Here is a 19,387-nt window from a genome sequence, read left to right on the forward strand (position 1 = left end):
TCTTATGTAGACGAAACGCGCGTCTGCCGTACTAAATTATAATCCTGGTACCTTTGATAACTATTTAATTTGAAATTTTTTGATGACATGTGTGTTAAATACATCAAACAATCTTCGAACAACCATTGTATCAGCACATTTGCAATTAGACCAAATGTCGAATATATGTTCAATGCCACTAGCAAACTAATAACTTTTTTAAGACCTTATAGTTACAACACTCATATAAATTAAAGTTCTAACCTGTGATGTCCTCGGCAATATAGATAAAAATAAAGATGACGGGTCCGCCAATGATTCACAATCGATTGCCACTATCATCGACTTTGGATAAATACCAATGTCATCAACAAGACTAGAAGAGGAACTGCCAGATAAAGATATATATACATTAGTGAGTCATATATTATTATCACAATTTATTACATTTACTTTAGTACATATTCATGTTATAAACGACAATCAAAAATTTGTACCGGGATAATCATACATTTGACCGGTACAAGACCAGCCAATGGCCAACAATTGTGAAAGGAAGAACAACACATGGTCCGTAAAGCCTGACCTGAAATAGGACAAATTGCGATGGAGCTAATCCAGTTCTGTGAGCACTCATCAAACTCTTAGCTTAACTATACATTGGGGGTAAACAACATTACGAAACCTTCACAGGACAGCCAGTTTACTATGATATATTACTTGAAAATGAAAGAAAAGACAGCACAATATCTGAAAGATGTGTTTACTAATCCTTGAAGTTAACTACGATATACGCAATTGTTGGTAGAATGATGTCGCTAAGAAAAATTACCAAACACACCAATATCAACATAAATTTATCAAGGGTTCATGACATTTTAAGTTAATTTCATTAAAGACGAGCGTATTTATTGAATAAATGTTCTAAATATCAGATATAAAACCCAATTTTAACTCAATTAATTGCTGCGATTAAAAAGTACCCTCTTGTGTATATGTTTATTTGAATATACTATTAATAAACAGTTTGAGCTGAAGGTAAGTACTTGATTATTATTGTTTTCCAAATTATTAAGTTAAGTACTGTAAACATAGAAATTTTTGTTGAACAAAAAGTAAACCAGCTATATATTTAAGTTTAACTTATGTATACATTTTACCGAAGTAATTCGTATACCAAGCAATTCGCATGCACTAAAACATGTGATACATTTGTAATATTAAGTGAAATTTTAGTATGTTAAAAACATTTGTAATACTTATTTAAAATAGTCATGATAGTGAAGTAAACATTATTTTATCCACTATGATCCTCATAACAATGGGACATTAACCATTTTGACATCATGAAACATAGGATAATTCACTTTGACCATGATAATAACGGGGGATTATACACTTAGATCATTATAAGAACAAGAAATGTGGATGCTTATGTCATGTGGAGATAATCCACAATGACCATCATTACAAATACATTGTATTCCGATGCTTTGTACAAGTATATATTGCAGTTCGTCTTTCTGTGTTGTGATGTTGCATTATTGTTTTTGTGTATTTTGGAAATAAGCGCCTATTAAAACGTTTGACCCGCTGCATGTGAACGCACTTGTCTCGTTTCATTTTACTATTGTTTTGACTGTTTGAACGATTTTACACTAGTCATATCTCAAATATGCCATTTTGTTAATCACTATCAATTATGTCTTATAATTGACTCTTTTTGTTTCATTGATCGAATAAGCATTTGAATCATGATTCAATTATTTATATATATATAAATTTGATATACTAGAGAGAATGAAATGTGCATACCTGCATAAATTTTTACTATTGTTGACTGCATGCTTTGTAAGCGATCCATCTAGGTACCAAATAGTATTGTTTTTATCTTCAATAAGTCTAGGTACTGTTCTTAAATCTTTTACAACCATATCTACTACATATGGTACTGACGAAGAAATTGTAACGCCATCAGAACACACCAGTGAAGATGCATCGTTTGCTCTATTGAAAGCAACAACGCTCACGAAATATTTACCCTCTTTTGAGGCAGTGAAACTAGCAAACGTGTTGAAGGTTTCAGTTCCCTAAAAAGATGTTTTAAATTGCTTATGAATATATTTAACTGTCTTAACTACTCTGAATACTGCTAGTGTTATTACCACGGTAAATACAAATATTATACAGTATATGAAAACAGTCAAATCAAATGTAAGACTAAATCAACCGATTTATATTTTTGACGTGTTACATGCATTTTCGAAATATAAATCGTGGTTTAGATTTGGTTTTATTTTTAGCCTCACTATCCCGGGTTATATTTTGTTTGGTATTTATCTTTGTTTATTTTTGATAAACGTAAACTTGTTTATAAAAGCATTTATTCCAGTTTACACAAAAAAATACCAATAACATGGATGATTTACTTTTGTAAAAGAGAAAACAAAGTAAAAATACGAAATGATTAAAACCATAAATTAAAACTGTCTTAATATTATGATTTTAGCAATGAACTTTTACTTACTATTGATGCATTTATTAAGTCCTTCCGTTCCCAACAATGATCAGAGAAGACATATTTGTAGTATTTGACACCACTTTCAGGATCAAAGAATCCATTCCAATATACATGTAGTTGTAGATTTTGTTGATAGTCAAGCTCTGGGTTATCAGGCAGACCATCATGAACATTTCCTGGTTGTGGAGCTGATGTGTCTATCGTTATCTGTAGTAGATAAGAATGTTAGCAAATAACTGTCTACTAACTTACAGATATTATACATCAGTGCTAACGCGTCAAATATATGGCTTTCATTGAAACATCTTGAGACCATAGTTCTTGGGAGTCAAATCGAAAAAAAAAATGGCAAATGAATAGACAAAATACACTGCTAATACATGCTTAGTTTTCTTCATGAACCATTGGATATGTAACATTACAATATAAAGGTTAAAAGTTGCTTCTAAAATATATGTAGCCATCATTAGTATGTAAGAGTGAAACATTTAAAAATTTCAAACCTTTTTGGTTAAAACTGTTTTCAGCATTGCCTTGTTGATAACTGTGACTGTAATGAAATAGTCCGAATCATGGACGCCATTGTCCTTACCAGGCGTAAGCCCAGAACTATTCACGATCTTTGGTTGAACATGAAAATGTCGATGGAAGCATCCGTGATAAAGTGTACAATAACAATCGGAACCACGTGGAGAATCTCCATACTTCAACTCACATGCTGTTATATTCTAATTTAAAAAAAAAAGAATAATTTTGTGAATCAGAAATAACAACCTTGTTACCAAAAATTATATAATGTTCTTAGTGGAAGAAAAAAAACCGAAATGCTTTCCAATACGGTTAAAATTATCACGTGTCGAATGGCTTTTTAAAATGATGTGGCTCCTGATAGATAGTCTGATAAACTAAACCTATTTGGAGATGTGAGTTATATGTATATATGTTACTGTAAACGGTACTAAAATAACTGATATACGGAGTTAGATATCTAAAGGTTAACCATCGATCGGTCATGTCCAATTTATTAATATAACAGAGAGCAAAACATTAATATGGGATAATGTATAATAATAATAATGTTTGTTATTGCTATAATTTGTTATTTATAAACTTTAAGCTAGGTTCGATCTACCATTTCTTACATTTGAAAATGTCTGTATCAAGTAAGGAATACGTTTGATGTATTTCATCTTTTGATTTCGTCATGATTCGGGACTTTCCGTTTTGAATTTTCCCCGGAGTATTTTTGTGATTTTACTTTTTTTTGTATTAGATAGAGTGCACGCCATTTAAGGTATTATATATACAATACATTACCTCGGTTTGTCCTTGTGCAATCAAATGTGATTGTCCATGTAATATGTCTGATCCTGTAAAATTGTCATACAGCCTCCAGTGAACGCTATCAATACCACTATGGTAGTCAAACGTATCCCACTCAATCCTTAAACGAAAGGTTAATGGTAACGCACTTCATTTCATTCAATTATGAAGAAATAAATTGTTATATTATTAAATTTAATTCATTGTTCATTAGAAAGACATCACCATTCGTTTTCTTTGTTTAACTAATAAGTATTTATCAATCCCCTATTTGAGTTTTGATCAAAATAATATAAAACAATATATACATTAGAAAATCACGTTTGCAAATACATAATTTCATTATAAATAAATAAAATATTCAAATTGTTTTCTTCAATTATTAAAAGTATCTAATAAATGAAAGGACAAACTTACGTCATTTTGGAAAAGTCTTCAATGTGATGTACATACAGTTCTTCTTTACTATCACGTGACAACCAAAGGTTTTCTATTATTGGTTGTGATGTATCCTTATAAACAGTAATGCTTTCCTCTATATATTCCCATACTATGTCAGTAGCTTTTACAGAAATATCAAGTTTCTGTCCATCTTCCCAGATAACTTCTAGTTCTTCTAATTCTTGTAAAATGTCTTCAACATTTTTGTACTCAAGAAATGATGTAACGTCTGGTCCGGTTACAGTATAATTAACGTCAAACTTCACAACACCTAAAATTATCAGTGAACCGCTATAAAACTAGTGATCAAAAGGACAAAAGACATATGAAATGTTTTGAAATTTTTATGATATTGTTTTGTTTCATCTATTTTTATATAAGAATGTATTGTTAATTTGAATGCCGTTCCGAAAATCATATGTGTTTTGTTATTATTGCTCAGGTCTATTGACCGTTTATCTTTAACTTAGTATTAATGTTGTTATACATATGCTTGTATGCGCGGTTAGTTGAAAAAGAATTCGAGGGAATGATATTTTGCGAGTAGAAAAATATTACAGATATTTAAAAACAATGTTTCCAAACTTCGTATCGTTTCATTTTGCTGTTGACATCCTGTTGTGTTTTTGGAGCACCAATAAGTATTTAATACATTCGTGCACTAATTATAACAAGTAAGTACCTAGGACATTAGTGAACCAATCAACCTTCCTCACACCGAAATTATCATCATACAATTTATCTACATGCTTGTTTGAGGCCAGTTGTTCAAGCCAATGTCGAACATGGTGCCTTTCATTCGTAAATCTTCCCGTCCAGCTCACATGTAAATGTGTCATGTTTTGAACTACCTATAATGGATGAAAAACAAACTTTATTAATTTTGTGCTCAACTGCGCTATTTTGGACCTTCTTCATCAGAAAAATAGCAACGGTCAATTCCAACCATTTGAAAGCCAGGACAATATCAGACAATTGATTTGTTTCACCTCGATTTTTGATTAAGTTAAGTCATTTCAATTGATATTTATAGTGTTACTTCCTATATTGTGATGTTATACTACTATTTCAGAAAAGGTTTGGTACCTTTAAAACGTTTAATCCCGCTGCAATTGTTTGTCCCTGTCCTAAGTCAGGAATCTGATGTTTAGTGGTTGACGTTTTTTTACGTGGTTCATAAGTGTTTCCCGTTTCTCGTTTTTTTAATATAGGTTAGACAGTTGGTTATCCCGTTTGAATGAGTTGTACTGGATTTATCCGTTAATTGGTATTTGGGTAAAATTTTATTTAACACCTACTCCAAGACATTTTTTTCAATCAAACTGAAAAGTTTTGTATATGATGCGTGTCCCTGGTGTTGTTTTAGTATTAAAGATATAGAAATTGACTTACCCATGTATGATTGGTATTAGCCGTACTTTCTGTCACTATGATGCGTGCCCCTGGTGTTGTTTTAATCTTATAGATATCGATTTTGACTAACCCATGTATAATTGGTATAAGCCGTACTTTCTGTCACTATGATGCGTGTTCTAGGTGTTGTTTTAGTTTTATAGATATGGAAAATGACTCACCCATGTATGATTTGTGTTAGCTGTACTTTCTCTCACTATGATACATGTCCCTGGTGTTGTTTTAGTTTTATAGATATGGAAAATGACTCACCCATGTACGATTTGTGTTAGCTGTACTTTCTCTCACTATGATACATGTCCCTGGTGTTGTTTTAGTTTTATAGATATGGAAAATGACTCACCCATGTACGATTTGTGTTAGCTGTACTTTCTCTCACTATGATACATGTCCCTGGTGTTGTTTTAGTTTTATAGATATGGAAAATGACTCATCCATGTATGATTTGTGTTAGCTGTACTTTCTGTCACTATGATACATGTCCCTGGTGTTGTTTAGTTTTATAGATATGGATAATGACTCACCCATGTATAATTGGTATTAGCCGTACTTTCAGACACTATGATGCGTGTCCCTGGTGTTGCTTTAGTATTAAAGATATGGAAATTGACTTCCCCATGTATAATGGGTTTTAGTCGTACTTTCCATGTATAATGGGTATTAGTCGTACTTTCTGTCACTATGATGCGTGCCCCTGGTGTTGTTTTAATTTTATAGATATGGATTTTGACTTACCCATGTATAATTGGTATTAACCGTACTTTCCGTCACTATGATGCGTGTCCCTGGTGTTGTTTCCACCACTGATTCGTCGTCAAACAAGAAAACAGATCTAGTGGATTTGTGGTTGCCAGCTTTGTCAAATACCGTAAAGATAATGGAATACATTCCAGGTGTTGTCACATTAAACTCAGACTGGAGAAAATTAAAAAAATATATCGAAATGAGGAATTAGAAAAAGAAAACAAACATCAGTACAATACTTAATAGATTATAAAGAGACAATTTTCCAACATAAGTCGTTGTTAGACTTGTATGTTTTTAAATTTAAGTTGATTTATATGTTTTTTGGTTTAGTATGACGTTCATTTTCACTGAACTATAACACATTTTAATTGATGGTTCAAGCTTAGGCCCACCTCCAGATGCAAGATTTTCTCGCGGCGTTGAATATACAATAGTGGCCTTCTGTTGTTATCTGCTCTTTGATCGGGTTGTTGTCTCTTTGACATATTCCCTAATTCCTTTCTCCATTTTATATTTAAACTATTTACACACAAAATACTTATTTGATACTAGAGATTAAGTAAACTATTTTGATTACACTACGATACCTCAAGACGATTCCCCCCTTCATTTATATTTTTTTTAAATAAAGTATATTTTGTTACATTATACCTCTAAAAAACAATTAAATGGCTGTACTATGAAATATTGTCACATTATTATCTGTGAATAACCTTGTACAAGTCTTTAGATTTCGATAACTACCAATATATTTACAGTATTGTCAATTCTAAACGTTTCGTTACCAAAATATGTTCTGGCAGGTTGTATTATCTAGACTCTACAATGTCAATGAACAGTTGTTTGTTCGATTTACTCTTAATTTAGAGCAAACATAATTTTAATATTTTGCATTGGATAGACGTTTTGTTTTTATTTATACATTAAAGAAACGCAAAAAATGTATTCAAATATGTCAAAGTATCATTCTTTTTTACATAACTTAAACGGCACCATTTATTTTTTTTATTTTTGTGTACTAGTATTCACATGTAAAGAATATTTTTCTGACATAAAGATTTTTTTTTTTATATTCACCTGTAAGTGTTAGTAAGGTATTTTATCTAACGGGAAGAGGGTATTATTTAAACTCGTCTGTGAAGGAGTATAAGTTATTCTACCTGACGTGAAGATGAAATTATTTGATATTCACCTGTGGATGAGTATGAGATATTCTACCAGACGTGAAGTTTATAATATTTGATATATTCACCTGTGAATGAGTATGCGGAATTCTATCAGACTCGAAGATGAAGTTATTTTCTGTCAAGGAAGTACCATCATACTGTAATTCGTAAAGCTCATACTGATAGTATTCTATTCCAGCTAAATCATCAGACCATTGTCTCCATGTTATTGATACTATTGACTGAAATATGCAATTACACAATTATTAAGCAAAATACTCTGTATTACATTGTATTAAACCTCTTTTCGTGGCACGTTTCTCATAAGAAACCGGGTAAGATAGATAAAGATTGCTATAAGATCAAATGCTATAAGATAACGATAGCGTTACATATCATCTTGATCACAGGACTTATATGACAAAAGATGAAGATTAGGGCACCATTAAAAATTAAGAAAACTAAATTTTTCCGTTCAACCAGTATCATGCGGAAAACTGACAACTAATTTCGGTTTTAAGCCTAGATAGGTCTACCTTTTTAAGAATATCCACAACAGTGGAAATCTGGGACTTTTCACTAAGTCCAAATATTTCATTCAAACAATAAATTCTTTAACTGGAGTCAACGTACAATAATCTGTTCGATTCACATTAAAAGCATGTTCTATCAAAAATGTATACTAGTGTTCCATAAATGCAGACTAAAATATCCCCATCACAGCATGAATTATAAAAATATTGAGGTTCAAATTCCCTCAGGCCGATATTTTGTCTTTTCTATGTCATATAAGATTTTTCTTTTGTAAAGCATTTTTTTTTAGATTTAGCATCCTTAGGAGAGTGAGTTCTAAAAAAAGTACTTTTTGTTGTTATTCTTATTTTATGTTATTCACAATGACAAATATGTTCTGCCTAAACAAATATTTCTGTATCAGCACTTACTGCATTAGTAGCATCTTGTAACTCTAGAGGAGGTATGGTACAGTTGACACCAAATGTATTTAAGCAAGTATGGTATGGTTGAATATAGTCCCATTGTATAATGTATTTTCTTGTCGATGTAAGACCAATTAAAGATGATCTTATTTCTGTATCCGTCTCCCTATTCATGTATTTAAGGAACCCACCGTTTCTCACCACTATAGAGAATACTAATCTGAAAAAGAGAAATTCGAGTTTCAAATTACAATAACCTTTATTCAAAGTTTTACCAGAAACAGTTTGATGGTATATAATGCTTTTGTGCTATTTGACTTGTACTGTTATATGTAATGCCTGGCACAACTTTTTGGAATTTCGGATCATTAATGCTCTCCGAATTTGTACTTGTCTTTTTAAATATTTTGATATGAGCGTCACTGATGAGTCTTTATTTAGACGAAACGCGCGCCTGGCGTTTTAAATTCTAATCCTGGTACTTTTGATAAATACTTGAACTATGCCGGCACTCTAGATCTCTTAACCACCTAGGCTCCACAAATATCAGGCTTTCGGTTGCCGGGTGTTACCTTTTCTCGTTAGTTTTTATCTAAGGTCGTAACACAGGACATGACATATAAGGCATGAAGATGGAATATTACAGATCAGCTCATTTATCTATAAAAGAGGATCTTACAAATAAATTTAGAATACAGTCACAGAAACAACTATAAAATGAATTTATTGGAATCTAAACACTTGTGTACTATTTGGATATTAGTATGGCGTTCATTATCACTGGACTAGTATATATTTGTTTAGGAGCCAGCTGAAGGACGCCTCTGGGTGCGGGATTTTCTCGTTACATTGAAGACCCGTTGTTGACCTTCTGCTGTTGTGTTTTCTATGGTCGGGCTGTTGTCTCTTTTATACATTCCCCATTTTCATTCTCAATTTTACTTTAATTTTTGTCTGAAATGTAGTCTATGCGAATTGTGCTTTTCTTGGCGTACGGTGAACTGATTTGTCATTTGGTCTCTTGTGCAGATTTGTTTCATTGGCAATCACATCACATGTTCCTTTGTATACATTTGTATATGAAAAGATTTTAACCATTAAAATTTCATACAACAAGAAGACGTGAAATTTAGTTCTAGTGTTTCAGTTATCAGTATACGAATAAAAAGGGAAGTTATATCTATTGAAGTTTTAAACCGCAGCAGCTTCATGAATTCATTGTTCTTCTGTCTTTTAAGATGAATCAAATCATATAAGTAGTCTGTCTAAATAACAACTTGTTTCAAAACCAAAACAATGTCTCACATTTCTACATTTCGTGTCCTGTTAAAGATGCAAAAAGAAAAACACTTCAAAGAACTTAAAGGAAATTCAAAACGGGAAGTCACTTTTCAAATGTCAAAATCACAAACTGGAACACATCAAACATATTGAAACAACTGTCATATTGCATAAGAGGGACGAAAGATACCAGAGAAAAAGTCAAACTCATAGATAGAAAATAAACTGACAACGCAATGGTTAAAAATAAAAAGACAAACAAACAATTAATTAATAGTACAGAAGACTCAACATAGAAAACTAAAGAATAAGCTACACAAACCCCACCGAAATACTGAAGGTGATTAAATAGTGAAATCACAAAAATACTGAACCCCAAGGAAAATTCAAAAAAGAAAGTCCCAAATGAAATGGCAAAATCAAGAGAAAAACACATCAAACGAATGGATAACAACTGTCATATTCCTGACTTGGTACAAGCCTCACTTTACAATATTTTTGAAAATAAACTGCCTTTCTACAAAAAATACGTACTGGTCACTGTGATGAAACGTTGGCAATATAACCTGACTTTTGTTGTGTCTCAGTCTTGAGCAATCATAGTTGACATTTATTGGAGAATTTTCGTTGCCTGGACAACTAAATTGTAAAAAGGTATTGTTTGCGTCTGGATTTCCTGAAATAAACAAACTTTTTTCTAAGGATTTATTTTTGTATTACAATTGGATTAAAATCAAACGAAGTATGTTTTAACTTGACCGTCATAGTAAAGTGCGAAATTGCATACTATAATATAGCAATTCAAAATGTTTTGAAGGATTACAAGTTTATAAAAGTTCGTACATATTTTGCTTCTACTATGGGTCATCATATTTCCTTTCTTAGGTTCAGAAGATTATTACTTAAAGGTGATCCCCACATTGTAGCTTCTATTAGTCAGTGAAATATAAATAAACAATTAATCTTCTCTGGTTTCTCTTTCTTTTTTTGTCACATAAAACACATAATATTTGAAAAATGTATATTTTCCAATGATTCTACAAACTCGATTTACGATTTTAGTGTTGTCTAATGTCCAATTACTTATTTCTAAATGCACAACAGTAATTTGGTATATTATAGTTTAGATGCCGTCTGTTTCGTGAGTAGAAATATTCAATAGAAATTAGATGCATTATAACAATTTACCTCTGATATAGTCAACTGTAATCAACCCATATATTATCCCATGATTAAAGTCTGTGATGTAATGCTTATCTCCAGTTCGGTCAGGTTGTGGTGGTGGTGTACCGGTTGTCGAATATCCAGAAGCAACATACTTGGCGCGGATTTCTATCTCGGCTTCCCCAAAATTTTTGTTATTTGTCCATTTAGTTGGTTCACTTCCCGGATCATTTGGGTCTTTGGGCGTGGTTAAAATTTCGTTCTTTGAAGTGTGAAGTTTTATTTCTGCATATAGCACGGATGTCTCCTCTGTAACTGTACCAATATTTATATACAAAAAACGATGAAATATATGTGTTGTTTGTTAAGGTTGTCATGTGTAAAATAAATTGAATTTGCTGAACGATGTGTATTGGAGCAACGTAAATGAATGTTGACGACAGTGAAAACAAATGAAATCAAGTTATACGTAAAGCAAGATATAAAGCAGGGTTTCTGAAAAAGGAAATTTCTGTTCAAAGTAAGGAATATGATAGATGTTTCATTTCGTTTGATATATTTTTTTATTATTCGATTTCGCTATTTTTTTCCGTTTTGAATGTTTATTGAAGTTTGGTATTTTTGTTAACCAGTTTACTATATTTATATCAAACCGACTTACGTCGTAGAATATACATCAGCTGTGCGAACCTTAACTTTGAACACATTTATATTACGTAGTAAGAAATGGAGACCCGTCATGATACGATTGAAATAATTCAAATAACAAAACCGACTGCCTGCTAGATATACCATTGTCAATTATATCGCATTTCCTCACTTTATTTTGTTGTAAATTTATTTTGAAAAAAGTGATTTTTTTTACTGATTTTGATTGTTTACTTAGTAGTGTTTTATAAAACACTTACTTGTGTCACAATGGTTTCCTCCAAAACCATCTGTACAGACACATGACTGTGTGACTTCATCCGTACAGTTACCTGGGTAACAACGTGTACTATCTGATCTCCATGAACATGTTTCTGCAATAGAACATAATGGTTGAAAAAAAATAATTGAGTACATATGACTTTTTCTATAGCATTTGTTTAAACCTATTGGATATCGTTCGTATATGTTATCACAAACTAACCGTTGATGAATGGTTATGTGGATATGCATTCTAAAACAATTCAATAAAGGTGTTATGCTCAAATCATAACCGACTGCTACATTATTTCATTCTGTCAAACAAATAAGAGGTTAAATAAAGGCAACAGTAGTATGCCGCTGTACAGTTTGCTTTAAAACTAAGTTTAAATCCCCTTTTCTACATAAGAAAAATGACTGTACACTGTCAGCAATTTCACAGTTTAAATCCATTCATTTCATTTGAGCTTTTGAGTTTGTCTTCCTTGTATCGTGAATATTTACCCCAGGACTGTTTATCCACAATCTCGTATTGTCTTAATAAACAGTAATTATTACTTACTTCTACACTCCTTCATATGACCATCCTTGTGTTTTGTATATGCCCTCCAGTACTGTTTATCTTTTATCTCGTATTGACACCATTCACAGTAGTTATCTCCAGGGTTGGTACATCTTCTGTGGTTACAGTTAGTTATCTGAGGACAAACTGAAACAGATTTTTTTGCAAGAATATGAATACATTTTTTTTTTGTCAAACGTATGGTGAATTAAATATAAACCTTTTACCCTATAGGAATCGTAGATAGTTACAAGATACACACACTATCTTTTTTATATGTGACTATAAATTCATAATTTTCTCGTTTGAATTGTTTTAAATTGTGATTTCGGGGCCTTTCAAAGAATATAATGTGGAATGGGCTTTGCGCATTGTTGCATTGGCAATCATACCACTTCTTCTATTTTATATTCAGGCAGTCAATCATACCATAATGTTTTTCCTGATACAATGGTTTCTTACCGGCAAAAAAACAAGCGTGTTTTCTTTAAAATACCTTTTCCTGTTATTAATCTTTAAAAACATCGAGTATAACAGATGTTAAATATTCACTTGAGTATTTTCAGCACTATGCTGTCCCTTCGGTGACAATCGATAATATGTGTCTATTTTTAGAATATGTAAAAAATTACTTTGCAGAACATCCATTGTTTAACATGTAATGAGAATAGACTGTATTTTTAACAGCTTCTGCGAAATGGCTGAACCGTACTGTAGAGACATCACTATCAAGTATGATTTTTCAAATTACTATAACAATATATCATATACCATACTAACGTGAAAGAAGGTTCATTAAGTTGTGTCAAAGAGTGCGTATATGATTTTAAACGGAATACTGGTGCAAGATAAATCGGTTTTTATCGAAAATAATACAGTGGTGTAAATATGGGATTGCGCTACACGAAAAACGATTCTTTCAAGTTCCTGGTTCACTATTGTGCTACGGTACTTTTAGATTCACGCACTTTAACCATACTTGTTTTATCACATCTTTATTTATGATGATAAAGTAAAGCTATATGCAGATTTTTTAAGCTAGCACTACCATAACCGTCTTCAAGTATGTAAGTATGTATAACACGGGTATTAAAATAAACATTTTATTCATAATTAAAATATGGTGCTATCCATGTCTAATGACAAACTTTTTTTTATATCTATACTATAATGTAACATAATTTGTATAAATTGACAAATTGTAAGATGAGTAATACAATTAGTGTGATAATATTAAAAAAAAACCTGATCTACAATATACACCTAATAGTACAAAATTTATAGCAATAAACACATTTTCTCATTTCTATGCGATTAACTTTCAGATGTATGCATTCCCCTTTACAAATGCACCTTATGCACATGAACTACATAGAAACGAAGTGATGAAAAATCGTTTCTTTAGAAATCTCGATTGAGTAGGATTTTGAATCACAAATTTATACAAGTACCACTCCATGTGATCAAAAATAAAAATAATCAGAAATAAATACGAATCATAAATTTTATTTTAAAATATGGATGAAATAACAATAAGTTTATTAATGTTCATGTTACATTTTTAGTATAATATTTCAATAATCAACATGATTGTTGGTGAGATCTATATTATATCTTCTGCTATAACACCATCTTCATTTAGTAAGTGCATGTTGCATATTTCATTGCTGCTGTTTCTGCTGCTGTTAAAAATATTATTTTTTGGGGGAATTACAAAATTGCTTCCTTCCATAGGTAGAGTAAATCTATTACAAAAGCCTTTAATAAATAAAATAATTACAATATTACGCATTTTTTATTCTCTCAGTATTGAAATTGTCAAAACTTAAAATGAAACAAGCTTAAAAAAGAACAGTACCAACAAGAGAAAACAGTTGTCAAAACTAATATACTTCATCAGAAAGTTAACAGAAGAAAAGCAATAAAATAGTTGATAGCATCAACGGTACACTTTTTAATTTACCATTCTAACAGTTTTAAAAAGTCTCTCATATAAAGATTCTTTTCTTTCAACATTTTCTTAATATATAGCCTGGTTTTTTTTCTGGTCTTACGATTTCTAACATATTGAATATTTGCATCTTCTCTTTTTTTTTTATTTCGATGCTTTATAATTTTTATCTGGTTATTTCTTTATAATTCAAAAAAGAACAATCGTACTTTACTGAGGCCCAAATTTTATAAAACAATTTAAAAAAAAACAAAAGACTAAACGATAATACTTGGAGAATAATGTATTAAAGATAAATAATGTACTTATGATAAAGAATGCATTGATGACATATAATATATAAACTAACAAAATTATGAATATACTACCTAAAGATACCCTGGTCTTAATGTACTAACATACAGGGATCTTCACTGAAATAGCTGTACCAGTAAAGAAATCTGTTAACAGCATGTGCTAAATTGTTGTTGAATAAAAACATACTTGGAGAGTAGCATGAACTACAAAGCAGAGTGGTGTGTTAACAGACCATCAGTTCCTCGCAATACAGACATAACTTGCAATTATAATTTCAAACTTTTCGCTCCTTTTGTCACTAATGAGTCTTTTTGTAGACGAAACGCGCGTCTGGCGTATATACAAAATTTTGTCCTGGTAAATAATTAAGAAATTTTGAAATACTATGGCTTTTCTACCTCAGGCATAGAATACCTTAGCTGGATTTGGAAAAAACTTTTAGGAATTTAAGTCCTCAATGCTCTTCAACTTCGTTCTTTATTTGGCTTTTAAATATTTTTGGATTCAAGCGTCACCGATGAGTCTTTTGTAGACGAAACGCGCGTCTGGCGTATATACAAAATTTAGTCCTGGTATCTATGATGAGTTTATTAACCGCGAGTACTCACAGATATGTTCCTAGTGTCGTTTTGTTGTTGGGATGTATAAGTACCCAGCCACGTCCATTTTGTCCATCTGATGAGTTAAGCCTTTTTCAACTGATTTTCAAAGTTTGTTCTTATGTTGTACCGTTTCACCCCTGGCCCAGGTTAGGGGGTCGTTGGGATCCCATTATGTATGGATGTGCTTGTCATAAGTAAGGAGCATGTAATTCAGTGGTTGTCGTTTGTTTGTGTGTTAAATATTTGTTTTTCGTTGTTGTTTTTTTAAATGATTAAGCCAGTTAGTTTTCTTGTTTGATTGTTTTACATTGTCTTTTTCGGGGCCTTTATAGCTGACTATGCAGTATGGTCTTTATTTATTGTTGAAATCCGTACGGTGACCTATATTTGTTAATTTTGTATAATTTTGGTCTCTTGTGGAGATTGGTCTCATTGGCAATCATACATCATCGTCTTTTTTATAAGCAAAAATATATCAATCGGGAAAAATAACCACTGGCCAAATAACAGTTAGTTAACCTGATAGAGCAATATTAATAATTAATAGTGTAGGCGAGTGAATTTAACGAAGACATACAACAGCTGAAATTATAAAAACCGTTAAACCTGAAAAAGAAACTACACCTGCTGTAGAATCTTATAATTGATAATAGGAAAACAAAAAGGGACGTATATATGTTATAAAACTTCACGAGACACAGAGAAATTAAAGAATACACTTTGACATTCAAAAAAACATGTCAATTCATCTATAACTCTTAATAGTGCAATATATGTCAATGAACTTTTTCATCACTTAAAAAAAACAAGATTTGTTAAATACATCTCACTAGATAATAATCATTCATAACAAAGACTAAGACTTTTATCAGAACTTTTTTTTAATGATAACATTGTCTGTACCTTTTTAGCTTACTCTTAGTTCTTGCTCATTGTTAAATGTGATATAATGACCAATATTAATGGATTTTACTTCTTGCCTTATTGTTCTGCTGTTACATAATAGTGCGAGGTGAAGGTACATGAAGGATTGAGCGCTCATAAACATAAGTTACAGTGCCACATTATGTTTTAAAATGTGCCTGTAATTCAATGATTGTCGTTGGTTATTGTCAATCATATTTATTTGTCGATTATTGTTTTGTTCATACACGAGACTGTTTATATACTTAAATTGTTATACAGTTTGTTTTTACATTAACTGCATATAATTCTGTTGACTATTAGTTCAAATGTATAGATCACGTCATAGTTTGCCTTGAAGTATTTGATTTGATAAATACCTGCACAGCTCTACTTATTACTCAAGGCTGTTTTAAACATGTCTTTGATAAAAGATCTCGAAAACTGTTGTGTCAGGCATATAATAAAGTGTCGCTAATAACGCATTTGATATAAATTATTATTCACAACCATTTTTTTTTATTTTAAAAAGCCTTAAAAAATAGTCATTACAAGGAATTTCAACAAAATATATAGGTTAACAAAGGAAGTATAATCATAAAATACCAATGGATATATTTAATATTTACTATTTTTCAATAAAAATTTACATTGTTTTAAAGCTGTTAAAAAATGCAAAATTTGTTGGCAAATCCATATCTTTAATTTGTCATAGGTAATAAGAATTAAATCAAAATCTTCGACTTGATAAGCACAAGCACAGTCTTCAAACTATAGGCTCTAAAGAACGGTGTCGATAATCTATGTGTACAATAGAATTTATGCAAAAACCCTCTTATGCTGAAGGTGAACTTTTTGAAGATCTTACTTTACTAAAAAAAAATCTTGCTGTTTACAATGATCAATATCTATAATGAACTTGGCCAAGAAGTTTCAGAAGAAAATTATTTGTAAAAATTTACAAAAAATTACAAAAATATATGAAAACATGTGAAAAATTTACTTCAAGGACAATAACTCAGAAAGAGGTCAATTGACAAATTTAGTCAAGTCAACTGAATTGTAGAGCAACAACTTTGCCTTTTATAATTTATCTTTATCCAGTATAATATTTAAGATCATAAAAACAAATGCAAAATTTCCTTGAATGTATTCAGGTGCAGCACCCAAACAAGGGTAGATATATCTTGATCTGATAAACCATTTTACTTCAGGCCAGATTTGCTTTAAATGGTTTCCTTTCAGATATATTAGCCCAAAAAACTGCCTTTTATTCCCATGTTCAAGATTTAGCCATAGCAGCTATCTTGGTTAATGATCAAAGTCATCGGATACATTTTACAAACTAAATACCATAAGAATGATTTAGGCCAATTGTGGTTCAATTTGGCTTAGTAGTTTTAAGGATGAATTTTGTAAAGATTACAGAAAATAACGAATATTTGTAAAAATTTACATATTGACGGGTCAATTGAAAAGTTTGATCATTTGATTTTGATGTAGATGTGACTTTGCTAAACAATTTTGTCATTTACAGTTTATCTACATCTATTGTGATTTTCAAGATAATTACAAAAAAACTGCAAAATTTCCTTAAATGAACCAAATCAGGTGTAGCACCAAAACAAGGGATTGTTTGATGAGTCTATAAATTTCGACGCAGATAGATCTTGACCTTATAAACTGTTTTAATCCTGATCAGTTTTGTTCTGAATGCTTTAGTTTCAGATATATAAGCCAAAAACTCCATTTTACCCCAATGTTCTATTTTAAACCATGGTGGCCATCTTGGTTGATGACATGGATCATCGAATATATTTTTTAAACTAGAAACCCTAAGAATGATTTAGGCTAAGTTTGTTTTAATTCAGTTTTTTAGTTTGAGAGGAGAAGATTTTAATAAAAGTGTTGACATGAATATCAATCATATGGTCATTTTTATAAATTTTCTGTTTACAAAACTTTGAATTTTTCGAAAAACTAAGGATTTTCTTACCCCAGGAGTAGATAACCTTAGCCGTATTTGGCACAACTTTTTGGAATTTTGGATTCTCAATGCTCTTCAACTTTGTATTTATTTGGCTTTTTAATTATTTTGATCTGAGCGTCACTGATGAGTCTTATGTAGACGCAACGCGCGTCTGGCGTATAAAATTATAATCCTGGTACTTTTGATAACTATTTACACCACTGGGTCGATGCCACTGCTGGTGGACGTTTCGCCCCCGAGGGTATCACCAGCCCAGTAGTCAGCACTTCGGTGTTGACATGAATATCAATTATATGGTCATTTTCATAAATTTTCTGTTTACAAAAATTTAAATTTTTCAAAAAACTAAGGATTTTCTTACCCCAGGAGTAGATTACCTTAGCCGTATTTGACACAACTTTTGGGAATTTTGGATCCTCAATGCTCTTCAACTTTGTATTTATTTGGCTTTTTAACTATTTTGATCTGAGCGTCACTGATGAGTCTTGTGTAGACGAAACGAGGGTCTGGCGTATAAAATTATAATCCTGAATATTTCTGAATACAGAGTTCTTTTTATAGTCACGCTTACAAATTATGTCATTTTGGTTGCTAATCACATCTTGTCAATATAAATGAACTAAATAAACCTGTCATAAGAGCGAGAGGTGTCTCTTGCTATAAAATCAAGTTTAACAATAATTCTCTTAAGAAAGTTCCTGAACCAAATTCAGGATATGACAGTTGTTTTCCGCTATTTGATAGAAAAATCAATCCTATTTATTTGTTTACATTCTGTGTTTTTCTACAAGTAAATCGTTTTTCATGTTTCAATTTTATGTTTGATACCATCGTATTTGTATCGTTTCTACTATGTTGCTTAAGTCCACTTAGTCAGGCATAATATAATGAACTTAGGCTTTCGTATACTGTTGTTTAAATGTTTATAAGAACAGTCATAAGAATGTGTACATATATTTGAATATACATTGTTTAATTTCAGTCCATTTAAATGTATTGGACGAATGTGGTTGTATTTATAATATGTTGGTTTATAATGTTATTAAACATTGCTTACTAGAAAAGAAAAACGAAGTTACTGCGAGCAACTAAACCTATATCTAGAGTTTTGTTTTATTTATCATACCAAGGATTTAGTAAAGAAATGTTTTTAATTCGGACGAGCATGGCGAGGGAGAATTTAAAATATTGAATCTATTT

The 19,387-nt window shown here is 31.2% G+C and overlaps 1 protein-coding gene across 1 annotated transcript in view; it reads right to left on the minus strand.

Moving 5' to 3' along the window:
- LOC134704827 (uncharacterized) overlaps window positions 1-19,387 on the minus strand; it is a 101,909-nt gene that overhangs the window by 37,165 nt on the left and 45,357 nt on the right. The window contains exons 8-21 of the mRNA XM_063563608.1: window positions 12,445-12,591; window positions 11,882-11,995; window positions 10,998-11,288; window positions 10,344-10,485; window positions 8,535-8,748; window positions 7,677-7,832; window positions 6,413-6,592; window positions 4,947-5,115; window positions 4,241-4,535; window positions 3,818-3,944; window positions 3,004-3,228; window positions 2,507-2,707; window positions 1,795-2,069; window positions 244-367 (exon numbers count right to left, since the gene is read on the minus strand). Of these exons, the coding sequence (XP_063419678.1) occupies window positions 244-367; window positions 1,795-2,069; window positions 2,507-2,707; window positions 3,004-3,228; window positions 3,818-3,944; window positions 4,241-4,535; window positions 4,947-5,115; window positions 6,413-6,592; window positions 7,677-7,832; window positions 8,535-8,748; window positions 10,344-10,485; window positions 10,998-11,288; window positions 11,882-11,995; window positions 12,445-12,591 (2,660 nt within the window). The remainder of the gene's footprint in view (window positions 1-243; window positions 368-1,794; window positions 2,070-2,506; window positions 2,708-3,003; window positions 3,229-3,817; window positions 3,945-4,240; window positions 4,536-4,946; window positions 5,116-6,412; window positions 6,593-7,676; window positions 7,833-8,534; window positions 8,749-10,343; window positions 10,486-10,997; window positions 11,289-11,881; window positions 11,996-12,444; window positions 12,592-19,387) is intronic.

The sequence above is a fragment of the Mytilus trossulus genome, chromosome 2 (assembly GCF_036588685.1).
Source record: "Mytilus trossulus isolate FHL-02 chromosome 2, PNRI_Mtr1.1.1.hap1, whole genome shotgun sequence".
In the NCBI taxonomy this organism is placed as follows: Eukaryota; Metazoa; Mollusca; class Bivalvia; order Mytilida; family Mytilidae; genus Mytilus; species Mytilus trossulus.